Source organism: Scomber scombrus, chromosome 3 (assembly GCF_963691925.1).
Source record: "Scomber scombrus chromosome 3, fScoSco1.1, whole genome shotgun sequence".
Classification (NCBI taxonomy): domain Eukaryota; kingdom Metazoa; phylum Chordata; class Actinopteri; order Scombriformes; family Scombridae; genus Scomber; species Scomber scombrus.
The window spans coordinates 23,124,658-23,146,072 of NC_084972.1; the positions used below are offsets into that span (position 1 = coordinate 23,124,658).

At 40.8% G+C, this 21,415-nt stretch overlaps 1 protein-coding gene across 1 annotated transcript; it reads left to right on the forward strand.

Moving 5' to 3' along the window:
- Positions 1-267: 267 nt before the first annotated feature.
- Positions 268-15,448, forward strand: LOC133977683 (rho GTPase-activating protein 40). Its single transcript, XM_062415930.1, has 15 exons — positions 268-416; positions 2,736-2,959; positions 4,234-4,454; positions 5,066-5,144; positions 5,795-5,943; positions 7,024-7,189; positions 7,850-7,941; positions 8,478-8,555; positions 9,753-9,912; positions 10,960-11,042; positions 12,518-12,724; positions 12,980-13,123; positions 13,425-13,576; positions 13,985-14,040; positions 14,609-15,448. The coding sequence occupies exons 1-15, from the start codon at positions 268-270 to the stop codon at positions 14,713-14,715; spliced, it is 2,067 nt and encodes a 688-aa protein (XP_062271914.1). The 3' UTR covers positions 14,716-15,448.
- Positions 15,449-21,415: the final 5,967 nt, after the last annotated feature.

Sequence of the window (21,415 nt, forward strand, 5' to 3'; positions counted from 1 at the left end):
GACAGGTGTGAATGATGTGCTGATGTTTGGAGAGCCTTCGGTCCCTCCCACATTCCATCTCCAGCTCCACTCAGCTCACAAACTCGCCAGTCATGCCCCGTGCCTCGGTAAAGACTTCAGAGCATCACTTCCTGTCACCACAGAGAGAAACTGGAGCAGCGGACAGATTTACAACACACTCACACGCTGTTTAACCACCAGGACTGGATAAAGCTAGGGTGTTTTGTGCTGGACTGTAATTCCTGGATTCTTTTGAGTTTTGTGGATATGGGAGGCAGAGAGGAGGTAATGGTGAGCAGTCTCGGTTCCACCATGCAGTTTCCCCGTGCCAGGCTGAACCGATTCAGGCTCCGTCCAGCACATAGCCCAGCAAGGATCAGGCACCTGAAGCCACCCACCCTCACGAAAAAAAACAGGTAAGGTGTGATGACAAAGAGCTGGAGCTGGATGAGCAGGACCAGATCCACAAATGTTGTAGTGAAAGATAGTGCATTAATGTGGTGGTAAAGTGAAATGCGACATCATTACATAAACATTCAAAATCTTGCAGTCGTGGTCAGTGTAGATTATGTGCTGCTGACTCTACAAAGACATTTTTCTAACAACTAAAACCTGATATAATCTATAAAACTGGTACAAAAACCTTCTTTTATGGTTAAAGAAGTCTGTGCTGCTGTGATCCGGCTGCCTGCAGACCTCTCATCCATCAAGCTTCATGTATTTTATCCATAAGAGTAACAGGTTGTGAGCACATGTGGGATATGATGAGCCAGATGTTGTGTGAGAGGAGTCTTTTTATCTACATATGCAATATACAGTACATGTGTGTGCTAAGAATATACCAGTACCACATCCTCGCCCCCAGTACAGAGTCCAGTACTGAAACATGACTTATTAAATACTGGAGCCCATTTCTTGTATTAACTTAAAAATCTACACGGAGCTGCTTATTTCACTTCGTAAACTGTAAGTCATTCGTACACCCATGTTATGTTTGATCAAATTTTAATTACACTGTTAAAAGGTTTCTAAAAAAATATGTTATTGCAATCTTACAGAGACTAAAACACTATTTAAACTGGATCCATCTAGAGCTGCAACAACAGCTGATTAATCACTGAGTCAATTGACAGAAAATTAGTTAACAACAGTTTTGATAGTTGATTAATTGTCTCAATCATTCATTAAACAAACAAGTTAAACATTTGCTGCTGACGGCTTCCCAGATAAGGGGATTTGCTGAACTCTCTTCTGTATGGACTAAACAAACAGTCGTAGTAATTGGAAAGAAACAAATACTGACAGATGAATGGATCACTTAATTAATTAAGACAATAATTGTTAGTTGCCAGCTTAGATGTGACTACATCCACTACATTGGATCTGTGCATCATGTCTTGGAGGGCATTTACTGTTTGGTTTAGTTATTTCATGGTTGTGATGTGATACGCTGAGGAATCAATTTTGGGGAAAAGCTTCAAAAAACATTGGAGAAGATCGGACTGACTGACGCTGTCACGTTACATTGCATTACTACATCCCTGTACATTGGAATGTAACCATGCTGGTTTAGACAGCAATAAATCAATGACCTGTTTTAATTAATAACAATCGCCAGTTTTGAAAAATGTGAAGGCTTTAAAGCAGTAAGTCCTATATTTTCTCCTAACTGTTGTTTCAGTCACCTTTGCTGGCATTATTTCTTAGTTTATGTTCTTCAGATTGTCTGTGTATGGTGTAATATTACTCTGGAGAATAGTAATGAAAAAAACCTTGTCCAGTGCAGCATTGGTCTTTCCACAGAGATACAATCTTCGGTTTCTCTATTGCTGTTAGAAAAGAAACTTTCACTTAATTAGGTATCAATTGAAACTCAAAGCTCCGGCTCACAGCAGGTTTCTTATGATAAAAATCTTAATAAGCTCCTCAAATAACAGCTGAAAGAATGATGAGTATTTTTGGCTGTGATACATCGTGTAACCATCCTTTTTGTTGTCTCTCCTCATTCATTTTGGCTTGATAAGCCATCTGGCATTCTCCAGAGATGGACGACTCTGGCAAAGATATCTCATGAGATTTGCTGACTGTCAGGAATGTGACTGAACTGCAGTGCACACCGATGGAGTGAGTCAGCTGACCACTTCCTGTGTCTGTAATCACGGGTCACATTTTAGTGCTGGAGGCTGCGAGAGTGTCTGCCAGCTGAGTGTGTCCCATTGTTTTTAATGAACAGAGCCCTCCGTTGTTTCGAGTATGTCCCTCACAGGAAAAGCAGGCTGTGTTCTCCCTGCTTGTGTTATAAAAAGGAAACTGAGAGCAGATTTCTTATAATCACCTTTTCTTTGAGTTGTTCATCGCATGTTTCATCCTCTATTGTTAGAGGGTTACATTCACTGGTCTGTTGCAGTGGATTGAGGGGTGTAACCCTCAGGAAAACAGATCTGCAGTGACATCTAGTGGATCTGCAGGGTACTTTGCCTCCAGGCCACATTTCACAAGAACAATAGAGACCCCCCTTTGTGTCCGCTCTCGCCATCTCCTCTCCTCAGTCCGACCCTCCCTCCGTCCCGCTCCTTTTGTCTCTCCATCTCTCTGGGCTCTCCTGGCTGATTCATCCTCCCAGCGCCGCCTCAGTCTCCACCCTTCCTCCTGTGTTTGTATGTGTCTTTTTGTTTCTGCTCGTTTGTTTGCATGCACTCGTGTGATTTCTTTACGTGTGTGTATGTTTGTGCCAGAGACCCCAGCCCCACCGAGATGAGCGTGGAGCCCTGGGCCAGCCCGCAGGACCAGGCAGCCGCTGATCACGCACACAGCACGCACGCAGCGTCTTCCCAGGATCAGGAGCAGCACCCCGACAAACTCTGCCTGGACTCATTCTGGAGTGAGGTGGAGACCATCCGACAGGGGAGTGGCTACGCAGACCTCGACTGCAGCAGGAGAGATTCTAGACAGTCAGAAGGTAAATACTGCAAATCCAGCACCGATAGATTCAGAATAGATAAAAACAAACAGCTTAAAAAGGTGTCAGTAATGAATTTATGTGATTTAATTAGCAACCTTTTGATTTTTAACAAAGCTGCTACTCTGATCCTCCATGAAATTATGCGTTTGCCATGGAAACATATGAGGATTCTCTCATGCAGCAACGTAGCCCTCATCACCATGACAACGCTATCAAACACTCTATAGCAGGGAGTGTTTCATATGCACTTAAGCCAAATAGCCATTCGTGAATGTTGACTTGATGGGAATGCCTTTTTATTATGTTCATTCAAATGATGTGATTGTGTTAATTATTCCCTTTAATAGATCCCTTTGATGTTATGTTAAACTGTTTTTGAGCAAACCCTCTGAAGTTTGTATTTTGGTGCATAACTGTGAGTAATGAAGCCTCATCATTATTTTGAGAGGGTCAACTACTTTATGTTCATTGTGTAGCTTGTTAATTAAAAAAACAACAACTCACTAACTATTGTATTTAGTATCCATGAGCCACTTTGCATCAGCTCTTACTAACCTGAAAGTTATGATGTAAGTGTTAACTAAGGGGAGAGATACACATCACTTAGTTACACCACACAAACTTACATCAACAATCTTACACAGAGATTAGCTGCTAAGCATCACACCCAGTAACTGACAGGTGTAAGTGTTGCATAGCTAATAGTAGAAGCTGACAAAGCCAACATTAGCTTGTTAATACATGACTCATTCAGGGTGATAAGCAAAAGAGAAGTATTCATAACACCTATCGCTTGATAAAATACTGTTTAATAATGATGTAAACTAGGAGTATTTTAAATACATTTACCAAAAAATAACACAAAATGTTAATGCCACTAACATTTTGTTAAATGACCTAATTACATCAGTCTGATTGGCAGAAGCAGATATTTCCCACTCACTCTAAAATTTACTTCTAAATATTATTAACTTTGAATCACACATATTTCTCCATGTGTACATACATAAATAAATAAAGTAACTCTTACAGTTAAGGTTATAAATAAGTAAGAGAGACACATATGAGTATTATCCTTTTACACCCCCATTTGCAAATTTCCATTTTATGACTTTTCTGGTACTGGAAAAATTCCCTAGTTTTCGAGAAAGTGCTTTCAGGCAGGGTGCCTAAAAATAGCATTTTACGCACATCTGGCTGCTGTTATCATTATGTATTTAAAATGTGGCCTGTTTGGATCTTACAATGTCTGTTGTATGTGTGTGTCTCAGAGGGTGAACAGGAGGAGCAGTGGCTGGCTGATGCCGGTTTGTCGAACCTCATCAGCGAGGACAGCGAGGATGTAGACAACGCAGTGCTGCTGTCTACTTTGACACGGACTCAGGCTGAGGCCGTCCAGCGTCGATTGGATTCCTATACATTGTCCCTCCGCAAGAGGAACAAACCAGCACCCCGCGACGTTCGCGACATCTTCAACTCCCCCATCTCTCAGGTCAGGACTTTGAAATAGTTTCAAAACTTTTTTAAGTATTAAACTCCTTGAATCCCTGCCAGTCTATGAGAGGCTGTCCTGTAACAGACTACAACCTCGGACATCCTGGTGGAGGGTTGCAAGGACATTGTTCTTTTGATTATCAATATAGTATCATAATAGAGTAAAACAATAAATTCAACTAAAAATACATGCATTTAAGGATTATTGTTTTGTTTTTACAGAAGTTTCCAACAAGAAGAGCCCACTTATGTAGAAAATTATAAAAATGCCAAAGTTCCCTGGTGACTGTCAGGACTCTCTATTGTTCCAGTGTGTTCCCCTGTCTTGTTTCATGCAGGCGGGCTGACCTGTGACAATGAAAGCAAATCACATGTAAAGGCCATGCTTTGTCCTCGCTGTCTGTCTGAGCAGCCCTGACAGAGAAATAGAGACACTGTTCCTCAGATCTTTATCAGTCTATTATCAGTGGATACAGTCTGTGTAATGTCCATGTGCTCAGCACACACAACACACTTTCACAACATTTGTATTCCCAGTGGTGGAGAAAATATGAAAGGACTGTTGCTCCTGACAGAAAGTATTAACAATATTTGCTTTTCTTTCACCAGACCCTTCTGCCTGAGTCTCAGTGTAGTGAAGACCTTGCCCAAAACAGTATGGCATCGGTTGCCAAATCTCCACTATCAGGTAAGAGCTTGATATAAAGTCACCTCATTATAAGAAAGTAACTAAAGGGAATAACAAACAGCTGGTAGTGCACTTGTTTTGATAATCAATTGAGTCAGAACGAGACTTAAAAAAGCCCTCTGTTTGATTTGAATAAGGAAACTGGTGAACTTCCTTGTCTGTATTATCTTACAAATTACACACAGGTTCAACTACAAATGAACTGTCTTAAAGATCTTTAGAAAACATACCTGATGAAGTCAGGTGAGAAGCAGATTTGTGAGGACCTGATGTGGGATAATCTGTCTGGATCAGGTCACGGCCCTCTCTGTTATCTGTCTTCTAATTGGTTCAGATAAATCCCAGAGCAACTCTTCATCTCTCCTCGCTGCTGCTGCAGAAGGACCTTGTCCTTACAGTGTTACAGAGCAGACATGTTGACTCCTAAATGCTACAAGTCCCACTAAAGGAAGATAGATGAGAGATAAAGGACATTATATTCGTGAGAATTTCCTCATAATTGTGGAGAGTTTGTTCTTGTTTTTTCTTTCTGTTCAACATGGCGTGCAGATTCAAATTTGTTTTATCTGATGCATTCCTACAGTGTACTTCTTTAAAATGAACTAACATCTTGGTGTATGTGCGTTTGTTTGTGTGTGTTTCTCAATCAGCTGTGACCCCAGAGCATCAGCGATGCGCTCCAAAAGAAGAGTTCTTCATCACCGATGTGGCTTACTGTGAACAGGCTGTCATCTTCCTCAAACAGGCCAAACTGCCACAGAACAACAGCCAACGCAAGAAGGAGGATGGCACCCTGCCTGTAAGCACCTTCAGGAAGTTTTAAAATGCTATTTCAAATGAGGAATTTTGAGGGGACTTTTTTTAATGTTCCAGTGAAGTCAGAAGGAAGAAAAAGAAAAAGGAAGATACTGACGTGTCACTCATTCATGACTTTTGGTTGTGAAAGTATATTCCTTCCTATACCAATCTAAAGTCTATTTGCAGATTTAAAAAGAATCAAATAGTTTTATGGAAAGGCAAGATACCTACATACATGATTAATTAGCACAACGATTCATATTTTGGCTTGTGCAACAGGATGGAGTTACATTTTTGTTGATAGTATTTTTCAGCCTTTTTTCAGTGATGGCCGTGACAAATAATTGACAGGGTGAAAGTTTTATATGTTTTTGTTTGACCTCTACAGACTTAAAATGCAAAATTAAGATATAATTTGATAGGCTAATATACAATCTGAGGGGTTTAAATTCAAACTTTTGTTACATTTTTAACCCTATTATGTGTATTTTGCTAAAAGTAGTTATAACCCTTTACCTTAAACTTTGTCTGCAGGCAAAGTTAGACGTGCATCTCTTGTTTATTGTGTGATATGTGTTGTGTTGAAATCTAATGGAAAATACAAATCAGACTGGCACCTTCACCTACATTTTTGCAAAAATCATTGCGCATTTCTTTCTCAATTTGGACTAAATTGTTTTGTGTTTTCGGTTCAGACTGCGTTTGAGTTTAGAGGTTAATGTAGAGCTTTTAATACACACTTTCACACACAAATATTATTATAAGGCAATTCTAATCAGTTCTTCACAGTTGGTTCAGATACGTAACAAGATTAAGCAGAATAAAGCAATGAAGGAATTATCTCAGTACAAAAGGAGAGTTATATTCTCTAGTAGATGTATTTTTGTATTTAAGTCTAAATGAGTTGCTTCAGGCAAAGAGAAGAATTAGTGGGTTTGATTTTTTTAGGTTTACTTAAAGACACCTCGGTATTTCTCTCTTACTCTTCTATTTTTTTCACTCCCTCTTCACCTCCACTGTGTAACTCTCAACTCCACTCCCTCCTCTCCTCTTTTCCTTCTCTCCACTCTCACCTTCTCAGCGGGTGATCTGCCCCAAGTGCCGTCTAGGAGTGACTCATATCCAAGATCTCTCCCACTCTGACATGAAGAAGGTGCGTCAGCTGGCTCTTATCGACATGACGGCGCTGTGCGACCTCTTAGAGCTGGAGGTCAAAAGGCACAAAACCAGCAAGAGAAAAATCCCAGGTATGGCACCACCCGCATACAAATATTCTGGGTGGCATGCACTCAAAAAAAGACAAACAAATACTCAAGATGAATATCTTTTTTGGGGTAAAAAACATTTAAAGTATATGTAGTTTACTTTTTTTGTGCCTCACTGTGAGCCAATCAAATCAAAGAAAAACAATGGCTAAAACTAGCACCTGACTGGTTGACTCCACATGAACTGTTTCTCTCCTGCCTGAAAAATGAAAAACATCCAACTTTAGTTTATTCTTTATTATTTTCATTAAGACTCCCATGTGATGTATTACTTTCATGAGGAATCACAAGATGGGCGAACATGTTGTGAATTTAACTGTGCTCCTGCCTCTTTAAAAATCGCTTACACAGAACATGATTCTGTAAACAAAATAGCACTAGAAACTACAACAGCAGAGGGTGACATACTCTTAACATACTAAATGAATCAGTCATAATTTATCCTTTCATTTTTGGTTAGCAGCTATAGTTTGGCTCACCGCAATTACTGTACGTCAGCATGCTCATACACACAAATACACAAATAATGACGTGGAAATATGCATGCAGGAACAAACACAATATAGGAGAATGTCTGCCACGTCATGTTTAATATGAATTAGAGAAGGGTGGACAACTAAATGAAATGCTGGTCTTTGACAGAGAGCACGCTCTTCGGGGTTCCGCTGGCCGCACTGCTGGAGAACGACCAGAAAGTGAGGCCCAACACCTCAACTCCTCTCTTCCTGCAGGCGGTGAGTCTTGTTTTTGTGTATGAAGAAATTACCTTAATGGATACTTTCCCTGTAATGACTGGATAAATTAAGGATGTGTGGAAGGTAATGGAAAACCCTTTCAAACAAACAAAGTGGTTTCATTTTCTTTCCTAACTTAAGGTGGGCTCGAAGTGTTAATTCACCTGAACAGCCTCACCGGTCATTTGAACTCCTGAAAGTGCTGAAAATGTGATCTAGTTGTTATTCAGCACAGGTCTGTCACAAGATGACAATTTGCATCTTTTTGACCATATTTTGCTCAACATCTGTTCTGAAGTTTTTTGCCTTTGTTGAACTCATAAACCACATCTTCAGATAGAGCAAATGAAATAACCTTGATGTCCTCTGTATGTGAAATGCGTTGACCACACCCTGTATGTAGCAGCAGTTACTGAGAATAACCAGCAGAGGTGAGCAAGAGATTCTTATCTACAGAGGCCTGACTCTTTGCCAATGTCTCTCTCTCTCTCTCTCTCTCTCTCTCTCTCTCTCTCTCTCTCTCTCTCTCTCTGCAGTTGTTGACGTTTTTGGAGAAGAAAGGAGTTGATTCGGAGGGGATCCTGCGGGTTCCAGGGTCTCAGTCCAGAATAAAGGTACAGCATCTAGTTCCACAATTATTACAGTGACACAATGCTGGCATGGCACCAAATTATTGTATTTCATTTCCCCTTTTCTTTATCCTGTGTGTCCGCTGTCTCAAGAGAAAAAAGTGTCATGGCCAAAAGGGCAGCCAAAGTATTCACACTTTAAAATGTCAGAAATGCTTGAATGGCCGTGAGAAAAATCAACCAGCTGAGTTTAACTACAGCTGACATTTAGAAAAATAAGGCCGTATGAAACTAAATCGATAAGTTTGTTCAGCTGCTGCTGTCAGATACATCTTATGATACTGTATTTAATTCCTTACATGTACAGTAGCTGGTGAATCAATTAAACCAAACCACCAGAAGAGGGCACCATTTAGCCCTGATGAGGGAGAAAACCTGAGAAGAGGAAATATTAATCAAATACTTGCCAGTGGATAAATGTAGACAACAGTGATCGTTCAGGAAAAATGAACTGAACTTCATATTTTGACACAAATTATTATTTTTTTTTTAACTTTATGTTGATATTCTACTATAATGTTATGTCTAGTTCCCCAAACTAATAACATTAAATGTTACATATTTAACACTGTGGTTGTACCGGCAGCATATTCTGCCATTTTATCTTGTGAGCAGACCACAACATACACAAATAGAGTCAGTAATGAATGGAAGTCAATGTACTTAATCCAAATTCAAAATCCTGCCTTGACAAATTAGCATTTTATTTACAACATAAAAAACATATGAATGTCTCTGTCAGCAACAAGCTGTTAAATGATTATTCAAAGATCAGTAACACAAGATAATACTAAAAATGCTTTTATACTCTTACATACATGTCAAGTATTTAGTTGAATCTAGGTGGGCTCTGTGTATGCAAAAAGAAGCTCATAAATATCTGAAATCAGCCCTTTTATAGTACCTGTGTGTGAATATGCACATTCATAAAGAGTTCATTTAGTAATAATTAATTTTGCATAGCAGCGCCAGACACTTGTCAGCTTTGTGACTAAGAAACAGCTCTGCTTATTAAGACTTGTAAGAACATAATAACTGTCACTGAAAATACAACATTTATGACCACTGAAAACACACTCCACCCAAACAGAACAGACCTTTTGAGTATTAATGATACTGTAATACCTTTACTGAAACATGTTAATTTAGTTCTGGATGTTTCTCTTCGTTTTTTGTTCTCAGATGTTACAGCAGAACTTAGAGAGCAACTTCTATGCAGGGCACATCAGCTGGGACGAGGTGAGTCCAAACGACGCTGCTGCTCTGCTCAAGAAGTTCATCCGGGAGCTTCCTGCTCCTCTGCTCACCGCCGAGTACCTCAACACCTTCAGCGCCGTCAGAGGTCAGTGGATACACGCCTGATGTGGATACACTACTGAATGACTGTTATTGGTTTCACTTTCAGCATTTAACGTGTGATGAACATCAGCAGCTGTAGCAAATTAAAAGATCCTAACAATTCCCAACTTGTTATGTTGTTGTAATGCAAAGTATGCAGAATTTCCAATCTAATTAGATGAATACTGAGTAAGCACTGAACAGGACGTGCAAACACGGTTATGTCACATTTACACACCCACTGTTGGTCAAGTATTTGGGTGAGGCTAATATCAAGAGAGACCTGACACATGTCTGTCACTAATATTAAACCTGAGACCTTTCAGGTTCAGGACTGCTCCTCTATAGTTAGAGTCATTGAAGTGATGATGATGATGTATTAGATCATATCCAAGTGTCGTATATCTGGTAAACTTTAATATAATTACCATATAAAACAGGCACACAACAATTCCTCTTTTCCACGCAGCTCAGCGGGGTTCACATCATAATTACCTAAAGTCTCTTTACCCTGATGACAGCGCTGTGTGGCGCTTATCTTTTCTGCTCCGGCTGAGAAATCAACATTAAGATGAACAAGTTGATAGCCTTTAAAGAGGCGTCGCTGCAGTGCCACAAATACATGCACAGTGACAGAGAAGTGTAAAAGATCAGCTGTTTCCATATTAGTTTCACCTTATTAAAAAATGTATTGATGTTAATATAATCTGATTGATGACTCACTGATCTGTAGTTGGTGAGGAAAATCAGCGCGCTCTGTGCAAAGTGATAAACGACATGCGACCACAGAGACATAAGCTAACAAACCTAATGGCCACCTGTCATAAAGCCATTCATCTTTAGATATCCCATTATTCTTAGCCAAACACAGAGGAAATGAAGTGTGTGTGTGTGTGTGTGTCTGTCTGAGTGTGTGTGTGTGTGTGTGTGTGTGTGTGTGTGTGTGTGTGTGTGTGTGTGTGTGTGTGTGTGTGTGTGTGTGTGTGTGTGTGTGTGTCTTTGTGTGTTCAACCTGTCTTACCTTTGCTCATTTGTTCCCGCCCTCCTCTAGACATCACAGAGCTGAAGCAGAAACTCCACATGTTGAACCTGCTCATCCTGCTGTTACCTGAGCCCAACAGGAATACACTGAAGGTAGAGACAAAACCCAAACACACACACACAAACACATACATTCCACCACAATGAATAATGCATTTAATGAAGTGGAGACGGAAATATTGCATCATGCTCTGAGCTATTAAGGTTTAATTTAAGCAGATTTAGAATAGGCTGATACTGATGTGAAGTAATCAGATTTTTTAAAACATCAACATCAAGTCGACTTTAAATCAGATTAAAGGAACAGTTCGACATTTTGGGAAATAAGCTTATTTGTTTTCTGGTGGAAAGAGTTAGATTGAAGATTGATAGCACTCTTTTAAATGCTACCGCCACTTCCACTAACTTATTGGAGTATTCATTGGTTGCCAGGCAACTGCTCTCAGCCAAGAAGTAGTGCCCAAAATACCCACCCTCCCCCTGTGAAACAGCAAATTTTATACTTCAGATTGTGTACAGACTAAAAGATTACATTTAAAAGAGATATAACATGGTAATTAGTGAGTGTTAGAGGTGCTCGTAAGGAGATTTCCAGTCTTTATGCTAAGCTAAGCTAACTGGCTGTTGACTTCAGCTTCATATTTATTGTACAGTATGAGAGGGCTATCAATCTTCTTATTTGAATCTCCACCAGAAAGCGAATAAGCACGTTTTTCCAAAATCAAATCAAATTATTTTTTAACACAACCAGCTTTCTAACAGAGACCCCAGCTTTAGTAACATAAACCTTTTTTCACCAGCAGTAATCCAGTTTATTTTGTGAATCTTATTGTAGTTGTCGTGTTATCTGTATAACTGAGGATTTGGTCAAAAGGCAGAACATTTTTTGGAAAATTGCAAAGTCATTACTTTTAAAACAAGTGTAAAAACACTGCACGACTTTAACATGATTCATGATTGATGGCGGAGGTGTAAAATTGGGCTATGATGAGAATTTTTCACCTCAGTCCTACATGCTCCTCTTGTGCTTGTCTGAAATTCATCCCATTTTACACCTCAATGAAACGGGACAGACAAGCACTGTTTCATAATGCATTACCATATTGTTCTGCTCTTAATCCACATTTTAAACACTCTGCTCTGTTATATAACTGCTTGCATTAACCATGACTCACTTTGACCGACACAAGTGTGCAGTCAGCTCGGCTCTGCTTATAGCATCCAGAAGCATGAAACCCACCTGAACTAATTACTTTGACTCCAGTGGAGGCAGCTGAAACTTACTGTGCATTAACATGCTTCTCAGTCGAGGTGTTAGGGATGATTCAGTCACTGTGATAATTCACTTTACTCCATTTTGTGCTTCAGTATAAGTGGCCTCTCAAACAAACTTTGTGCATAGATTTGCACGTTGCTCAGCTCAAAGTGAAACAGTGTCTATCAACTGTGTACAACTGTGGAAGCTCAACCTCTATTCTACATCCAATTTGATGAAAAAAAATTACAAAAATGGTGGAAATGCATTTGATTTGTCTGTACATGTGTCTCTCCACCTCTGTGTCCTTCAGGCTCTCCTCGAGTTCCTCAGTAGGGTGGTTTCTAGAGAGAAGAGGAACAGGATGAACCTGTGGGCCGTAGCAACCATCATGGCTCCCAACCTCTTCCTCCACAAGGCCGTTCCCAGCAGACTGACGGAGGGGGCAGAGAAAGGACACGCAGAGAAGGCAGCTGATGTTATGAGACTCCTCATCCGCTACCAAGACCTGCTCTGGACGGTAGGTGATTGGGGCGGCTGTTGGTTTAACAAAACATTAAATCCAATAGCTGGAATATTTAGAAGCCATTATACTATATGTTCTCCACATGTACTGATCGGTACTGATCTTAAGTCTTTAAAAAAAGTGTTAAATGTGCTCTATTCACCCAAAAAATGAATTTGGAATGCAAAGTCAGTCACAAGGTATTTAATTCAAATTTCTTTCCACAAAAATACAGATTGTAAATGTTGCTTCATTTTCTTCTCTCTTCAGATCCCTAATTTCCTCATGAGTCAGGTTCGTAAGCTGAATGAGAACAGTAACCGTCGTTACCAGTTCTATGATCGCCGCATCAAGAACCTGCTGAGGAAGATCCACACAGACAGCCGGGAAAAACCTGATAAAAACACCTCCGAGGTCAGCTGCTTTAATACTGCTCTGCTTCATACACTTTCTGTCCACAGGGGAAAAAAACAAATGTCTGATTTTGGAAACATTAAAATTAACAGGATTAATAGTTGCAGCATCATTTAATACACCAAATTTCTTGTAATATTTTTTCTTTCTGTGGAACAAATCCTAATCCTGTATCAACATTTAAGATGCGCTCTCATATACATCAGATTTAATGGGCCGTATTGTGAGGAAACTCCATCGTGTCACTGCAGCTGGATCCAAAATTGTCATGATGATAAATAACTCTTTTTATGTCCTGCAGCCGTGCCGTACAGTGAAGATCCACGTAGGGGATCTGATGAGCAGCACCATGGAGTTCCAGCTCAATGTAAACTCCAGAGTCTCAGACCTGCTCGCACAGTTTCATCGCCAGTTCCTCCGCAGCCCGGACAACGGAAAGGGCAAAGTGCGAAGGTACAGTGCTGCACAGAGCTTAATGACCGCAAGCTGACCTTGGCCTCCTTCTCATGTTAATGCTTTGTGCACTTCTCGTATTTAGCCAGGAATTAAATTAATTGCACTGTGTTTCTATAACTGAGTGCAGAGGCTCAGAAGTATAAATCAGATCAGGACTGATTGGAATCTGACTTCCAGTAGATTTGTCACACAGTAACAATATTTAACACAGTGTGTATCTGCTTAGATTTCCAAAAATACAATATAATCATATAATACCAAGCAGTTAATGTGAGTTTACGTCACTTTTAAAACAGTGGCGTAATTTTTGTCACAGTGTTCCCTCTAAGAATGAGACATGATGTGCTTTATTCACCTTTATGGAAAACAGAATATAATGCATTGGTGTTGTGTGTCTTTCAATAGAAATGGTTCTGTGGCCTTCCCAGACTGTGCCCTGTACGAGGTCGGAGGAAATATTGGTAAGTGAACGAGGCTGCACCATTTTCTCTGATCAGGACAGCGCTAACATTCGCATGTCTTCATGCTCACTGAACTGATGAGGGAAGCAAGGTCTTATGTAACGAAGTATGCAAGCACCAAAGAGACCCGAGCAGTGCATCTGCAGTTATCAGAGCAGACAAATGCTTATTACACACATGTCTGCGCTCTCACAGGAGAGCTGACACACTCAACAGTACAGTAAGAGTTGACTGAAAACTTGTTCAGTCAGCTCAACTTTGTGAGGGAAAACTTCTGAACCTGCATGTTAGTACTCAAGATTAATGACTTATGTTTATATTTTGAGATAAACACAGGTCATGAATTGATTCTACAGCTTAAATAAATAATTAATTGATCGAACAGTTGATCGACATGTTTTCTGGAATTGAAAAGGGAGTATCTTCAGGATTTGAACTGTTGGTCTAACAAAATTAACAAAATTGTTAATCGTGACAATAAACTGCAGATGAATCAATAATGAAAATCATTGCTCATTGCAGTCCTAATTAATTCATCAAATTAACCCTAAATTTGTGTTTCCTGCAGGTGAGCACTGCCTGGATCCAGACACACACCTTCTCGATTTGTACAACAGCAACTCTGGAGGAGAGTGGGTCATCAAGCTGAGACCCAACGGCGGCAGAGGGCTGTGACATGGAGGGTGTGGAAGGAAGGATGGATGGACGGATGGACAGATCTGGAAACAGGTCGCTGACGAAGGACAAATGCGCCACTCAGTGCTCTCTTCCTCATCCTCTTCATCCTCAGAGCAACAAGGGAGAAGGAGACAGATGGACAGATGGAGGAAGCAGAAGCAGATCTGCCAGGAGCAGATTCTAAAAACAGTCTATGATCAGATGGACACACGTTGCCTCATCCTCTCCCCTTCTACCTTTCTCTTTCTGTCTTTCTGTCCATCCCTTTCTCTTCTTTTTTCACTTTCTCTCCATCATTTCTCTCCTGCGTTACTGCAGGGCGGCGATGCTGCAAGCGAAGCCGCTGACGTGACTCATTACTTCCGACAGAGAACCTGCTGCATAGAAAAGAGACGAGAGTGAGCGGCTGTGCGGTTTGTTTCGGCGTAGTTTCTCTTGAGCGATCATCTCCAACAATGAGCGAACAGATGGGGATGCAGAGCACCTCTGGCTATGGAGAGCCCAAGTACCCTCCCCCTCCCTCCCACAGCCGCCCTCCCATCCTATTTCCCAGGCTGGCCTCAGCTCCACAAAACTCAGTCGGACTATGTATTTTCCCAAAAAGCTGAAATATGACACAGGGGCATTCTGTCCATATTCTAAGCTAAACTACTCATTTGAATACTTTACTTTACTATTATATTCAAGAAAACATCCATTTAGATTTCAACTTAAATCTCTGGAAATTGGTTTTCCAGCAACCATTTTGTTAACATTCAACAACTGCAGCTACAGAGGTTTTGAAAGTGTAGACAGACTTATGTGAGCTGTAGCTGCTGAATGTTAATCAGTCCGTCAGTCGGACTTTAGATGGAATAATTGTAAATACTAGAAAGCATCCCTCTGTGTAATTATCTCCTCTCATCCGCCCACTCCTCTGTGACACTGTTACTTTCCCTGTCTGAAGCCGTCTGATGTGTATGTAAAAGGCCGAGTAGAAACACAGTTAGCTGAAATCAGACGTTCTGGAGAAATCAAAAAATTGAATCCTCTTCCCCGAGTATGAAAACCAGGATTCTTGATTAAATCAAAAATTTACCGGAGAAAGTCAACTGTAATTCCTGATGTTAAAGTGAATGTTAACACACTGATTGTAGCAGATACTCATTTAGCTCAGAGTGTGGACAGAAAACCTTCATATGACATGAAGAATACTGATTATAAAGAACAACAACGAGAGAAAATACATTGAAAATCAAAGGCTGATGGAACAGAAGCTCATCTGGAGACTTGCTCTCTCTTTAAACAAAGTTACTGACTGATCAATTGATTAATCAACTCACTGATCATTCTCAGTTGATTTTTCTTTCTCCTGCTTGCATCCAGTGATCATTAAGCAGGTCAGACATTTAAACAAGGATGGGATTCTTCTGCGTTGGCTACTTTCTTCATCTGTGCCATTCAACGAGGGAAAGAAAGAGACCCTGATCAACTGATATCACCTTATCTGTGAAACCCTGCGATCTCCTGGGCCGCATAAAAAAAATCCATGAACTTCCAAGGACCATGACCCTGTTACAGGACTGTGCACAAAGAGACTTTTTTCTTGTTTTTTGGACACCGGGGGATTCAGTGTCACAACCTCAAGAACAGTCGTTGTACCTCTAAAGGGAGTTGTTGAGGACACACAGTGAAGCTGGTCTTCAGTTCTCATTTTTAACACGTGAATGGAACCGAAAAGTGCTGAAACGGAACTATTATTTATGTGAATGTGATACCGTCGTTGCTTCTGTGTTTGACGAGTGTTGTGTAGGATAGAGACTGTAGGATCATGTGGATTTGCTGCGCTCGGTGTAACAGTATCTTGTGTGAAGTCGCCCATACTAAGTGTTCTTGTACATATTTCTTCATGCTCTGATGTTTCTTTTTGTGTGTTTTTTTTTGACGGATCTCTTTTCGTCTGTTCCTCTTAAACAATACATAAGATAAATGTCATTTGTAAATATTGCTCATTCATACACTCTGCTGTGAAGAGGCGCCGACATCACTGCGAGAGTCTGGCTTGTCGTGATCGTGTTGCCACTCAGAGCTGCTCCAAACGCACGCAAAGCAGCAAATGAATGTGTTTAACATGTTGTACCGATCGTCAGATGTTGAATAATTTACTCCTCGCCATCGGAGCCATGTTGGGTGCTCTGCGGCCATTTTGTGGGAAGCGCCTCACACACTCTGCTCGATAGACGGGAGTAATGACAGCCGGTCGGCACCAACATCCATCAACACCCTCTGCTCCATCTCTGTCACCCACCCTATAATGAACCATAATGGTGCTGCGGTGCATGCATCAGAAACACACCGAGGAATCACATTTCTCTGATAAAGGAGGAGGTAATAAATGGCTGTTATAATTTCTGCTGCCCTGAACATGACGACGGCAGCAGGAGTGTACATGCATGTGTGTGTGTGTGTGTGTGTGTGTGTGTGTGTGTGTGTGTGTGTGTGTGTGTGTGTGTGTGTGTGTGTGTGTGTGTGTGTGCGCGTGCTTGCATGCGTGCGTGCGTGCGTGTGTGCATGTGTGTGACGAGCGTCATTACACAAGTCCAATTGGCCTGTCCCAGGGTCCAGGCCACAGTTCAGTGCCTCGGCACAAAGCGAGCTGATGAAACTGCCTTCTGCTGACAATCAGGAGAACTAGGTCACCTCTGAAGCAGCATCCCAGAGGGCACGTAGTGTGAGCCCAAACACCCGGGGAGCAGCGCACATGGACACGTATTGACTAAACACACATGACACACACGGACATGATGTGGCGTCACCAAAACGGGGGCCACAAGTTCACACTACACCAGTTCTGTATGGACTCAGTTTGTGTTTGTATATATGTGAATGTGTTTGTGTACGTGGAACGAAGAGGAAGCTTCCTCTGGGGTAAAGATACAGAAGATATCTCTGAAACAGTGTTATCTTTATTATTACCCAGGTAATCCTGATCCTGCTGTGATCAGTGTGGCTGTGGACCTTTTATTGTCTTCATCGCTAAAACAATGTCCAGCTTTTATCACGATGAAGTTTGGTTTTTTTAGACGTCTGTTTGCGGACGTCAGAATGTATATTTATGCCCTTTACACAAGTCATTGTTTTTAATACTCCTGTGAAAATAACTTAGGTTTTGCTATAGAAAGAACAACTTTTGAAAAATGTTTTTTTTGTCAATAAATGTGAATCTAATGTTGTGTTTAACATGATTTATTTTTTTAATATGGGGTAAATGGGTGTGGTGGAAAAGATGGTATCAATGGAAGCAACATTCATCATTCATATAAATCTACAGATGCATCAGCTCTGTATTCACATAGAGGAGCAAACACACACACACACAGAAACAGAGAAAATGTGTAGTGAAGTATTGGTTCATTCTGCTGCTGTAATCAATAGAGAGATTAACCTTGTAATGTGTGCGAGTGGAGAGGCCAGCGCTGCTCAGTTCCTTGATTAATCATCGCCACCACTCCTGGAAAAACAATTCGCAGCTAACTGCCTCATCAGCTTTGATTATTCAAGGTCTCGGCGTGTCCGAACGAGCATCTGAAAGACAAAAGGAACAAAAACTGATGAATCATACAGCACTCATTCATTCAATCATTATTTTTTTTATTATTTCACAAAATTAAGAGTTTAGAGCAACACATTTTAGACTTTTAGACGTTCACCATATGGGGGATTCATTATGGTTGTGAATGTGTTGAGAGTCTTACAAAATGATTTCTGGTTCCATGGTTTAATATTTTCCTCAGACTAAAGACTAGTTCATTTTAAAGGATACAATCATCTATGTTTGTGAGATGTTGATTGATGATTTTCAGCATCATTTTCTAACATTAATATATAGCCCTTGGATGTAAAATAATTAAAATAGTTCATATATTTTGACAACTACTTACACATTCTCTCTCAATAAAAACAAGGACATTCATGTTTTGTCAGAACTCTCATCAAATCTCCAATATGTTCACATACATCACACCTTATTTTTCTTTTTTTCAGTGTTTTTCTGTTTGCTTCTTTTCTCAGCTTCATTCACTTATTTCTCACAACAACAAATACAAATTTTAAAAATCACTAAGCAAACTGAGCTGCACCCCCCAGACAGAGCAGCAGCAGCCAGACGCAGGCCCCTTTGGCCCTCTGCAGATCTAAATGACTGTAATCAGTGGATGAATAGCAATCAGCAGCCTTGTATGAGCTCCTGGCAGCACGCCTGACCCCCGGCTCTCTCCACCAATCACACTGCTACGTCCCATTCACAACTAATCACGGCGTGCACTCGGAGCGCACACCACTTTCCTCACATTTGAAGGAGGAAGCACTCCTCTGCTTCTTTTGTCTCTTGTGTCGGGTTGACCAGGGTCGAGCAGATTGATGAGGGATGACAGTGTTCCATGAAGCTTTTTCTTCTCTGCGCTCTCACACGGTGGCAGCCACAGTTCCCCTCCTGGCAAGCGGCTGCAGGCTCAGTTTGCACAAAAGTAAAAGTTTCACATTCAAATTTAGTCTCTAATGTCTGCTGATAATGATGCGTTCAAGTGAGGCAGGAAACGGATTGAAAGACCATGCTCAGCTAATAATTTGACAGACTTACAGGACGCCAGTGAAGTGAGCACTGATGGAAATAATTTGAGTGAATGAAGAGTTTGTGCTAAAAGTAAAAACTCAAAGACTTGATTACCAGTCTGTGTTATACTGCTGTCAAAGTATAATTCACTGGGAACCAGTAGCTGCATGCGCTCTGTGTTATTTCTGGGAATATGGAGGCTTAAAAGGGCTGATATGGAGTTTTTATTTTTACATGTAGGCTACAAATTACACATAATGGGTTTTAAATTGGATTTTATAGGCTTACTTTTATTTATTCATTAATTTCAACAATGTTATTGATAAAAAGAAGCAAGATTTACAGTGTGAATTAGTGAGCTTTAGATGTGCTGAAGGGAAGATTTTTGTTACCTTTTGGGTACAGCTGCAACAATAAGTCGATTGGCTGCCAACTATTAAATTAATTGTCAACTATTTTGATAATCCATTAATCATTTTGAGTCATTTTTCAATAAGAAAATCTCCAAATCCTATGATTACAGTTTGTCAAATTTGATTATTTTCTGGTTTCTTTAGTCCTCCTCTAGTCATTTTTTCACCCTTTTCTGACATTTCATAGACCAAACTATTAATTACCTGATAGAATAATTGTCAGATTAATCAATTATGAAAATAATCATTTTGAAGGTTTCCAGTCTTTACACTAAGCCAAGCTACCACAGTAGTTTACCACACAGAGTACTGTCTTTAATTATTGTGTTTTACTAATAGTGCTTTTTATATGGAAATGTGATTATATGAACACCACATACATATTATTATAAGTTTATTTAGAGCCGTTTTTCTCGTCTTCTTTGTTAATTTGGCCCTTCTTATTCCAAAAATCTGGCTCTCCACCAGAAAGCGAATAGGTATAATTATACTCAATATGTCAAATTATTGCTGTAAGTAGCTGAATGATGTGTGAAAGAGTGAACATGTGAAGCTTAGAGGCTCAAACTATGACCAACTTTAGAGAATAGCAGACCAGAAGGAAAAAAGGGGGAATTGAGGGAGAAGCGATATCTTATCTGTCATAAACGAAGATGCTGTCTGTGTCACATGACTAAGCCCCTCCCCTCCCTTCCCCTCCCCTATCTACCCTCTCCCTTTCTTACCCTCTGCCTCCCTCCTCCCTTCCTCTCTGAAACTCTCTACCACCCTCTGCTCACTGCCAGGGGTGGATCCCAGCGTTTATCTCTACCATCCAGCCCCTGTGTCTCCTAGCAACGGAGCACGGATCATTTAACTGCCCCTGCATCCTCTGTTTTATCCGTGCAGTCGTTACATACAGGAGGCCAACTTTATTCGCATTTCTGTGCTTTTATATTCATCTCAGGCCCTGAAATTTCCAAGTGTGTGGTTGGTTGTGAGTGGGGTTTTGTGTGTGTGTGTGTGTGTGTGTGTGTGTGTGTGTGTGTGTGTGTGTGTGTGTGTGTGTGTGTGTGTGTGTGTGTGTGTGTGTGTGTATGTATGTGTGTGTGTGTGTGTGTGTGTGTGTGTGTGTGTGTGTGTGTGTGTGTGTGTGTGTGTGTGTGTGTGTGCACCTGCTGGATCCTGGAGTGACACAGCCTGACAGAACAGCCTCTCCTGCCTGTCTGTCTGCCTCAAGTGTTGCACTGATATGGTTTGAGTGCTCCAAGCCAGAGAGACAAGTGCTACACACACACACACACACACACACACACACACACACACACACACACACACACACACACACACACACACACACACACACACAGAAACCTTAACATAACCCTAAACTAACCTTAACTTTAAACCAAGTCTTAACCCTTAAATTAATGATTTATATATGTTAAGGGGACTTTTGGGGATTTTTGTCCCCATAAGGGTGGCGAGTCCCCAAAATATGACTTAGTGAACAGATTTATGTCCCCATAATGTGAGGAATACCTGGTCCACACACACCCGCACACACACATCACCACCACCACAATCAATGGGGAGAGACAGGACTTGGCCCTTGGTCTGAAAGGCCCTCGCAGAATCAATTAGCATTTAAATTAATGAAGCGCGTAATGAAGAGAGCGCTATCTCTGCTGCAGAGAGCTGACAGACAGGCGGA

Bases quoted from the DNA above. Each gene is read 5' to 3' on its own strand.
- LOC133977683 (XM_062415930.1), top strand. From the start codon at position 268: ATGGGAGGCAGAGAGGAGGTAATGGTGAGCAGTCTCGGTTCCACCATG. The intron at 2,960-4,233 runs GTAAATACTGCA...TGTGTGTCTCAG, and splicing joins AGATTCTAGACAGTCAGAAG to AGGGTGAACAGGAGGAGCAG. The intron at 4,455-5,065 runs GTCAGGACTTTG...TTCTTTCACCAG, and splicing joins TCAACTCCCCCATCTCTCAG to ACCCTTCTGCCTGAGTCTCA.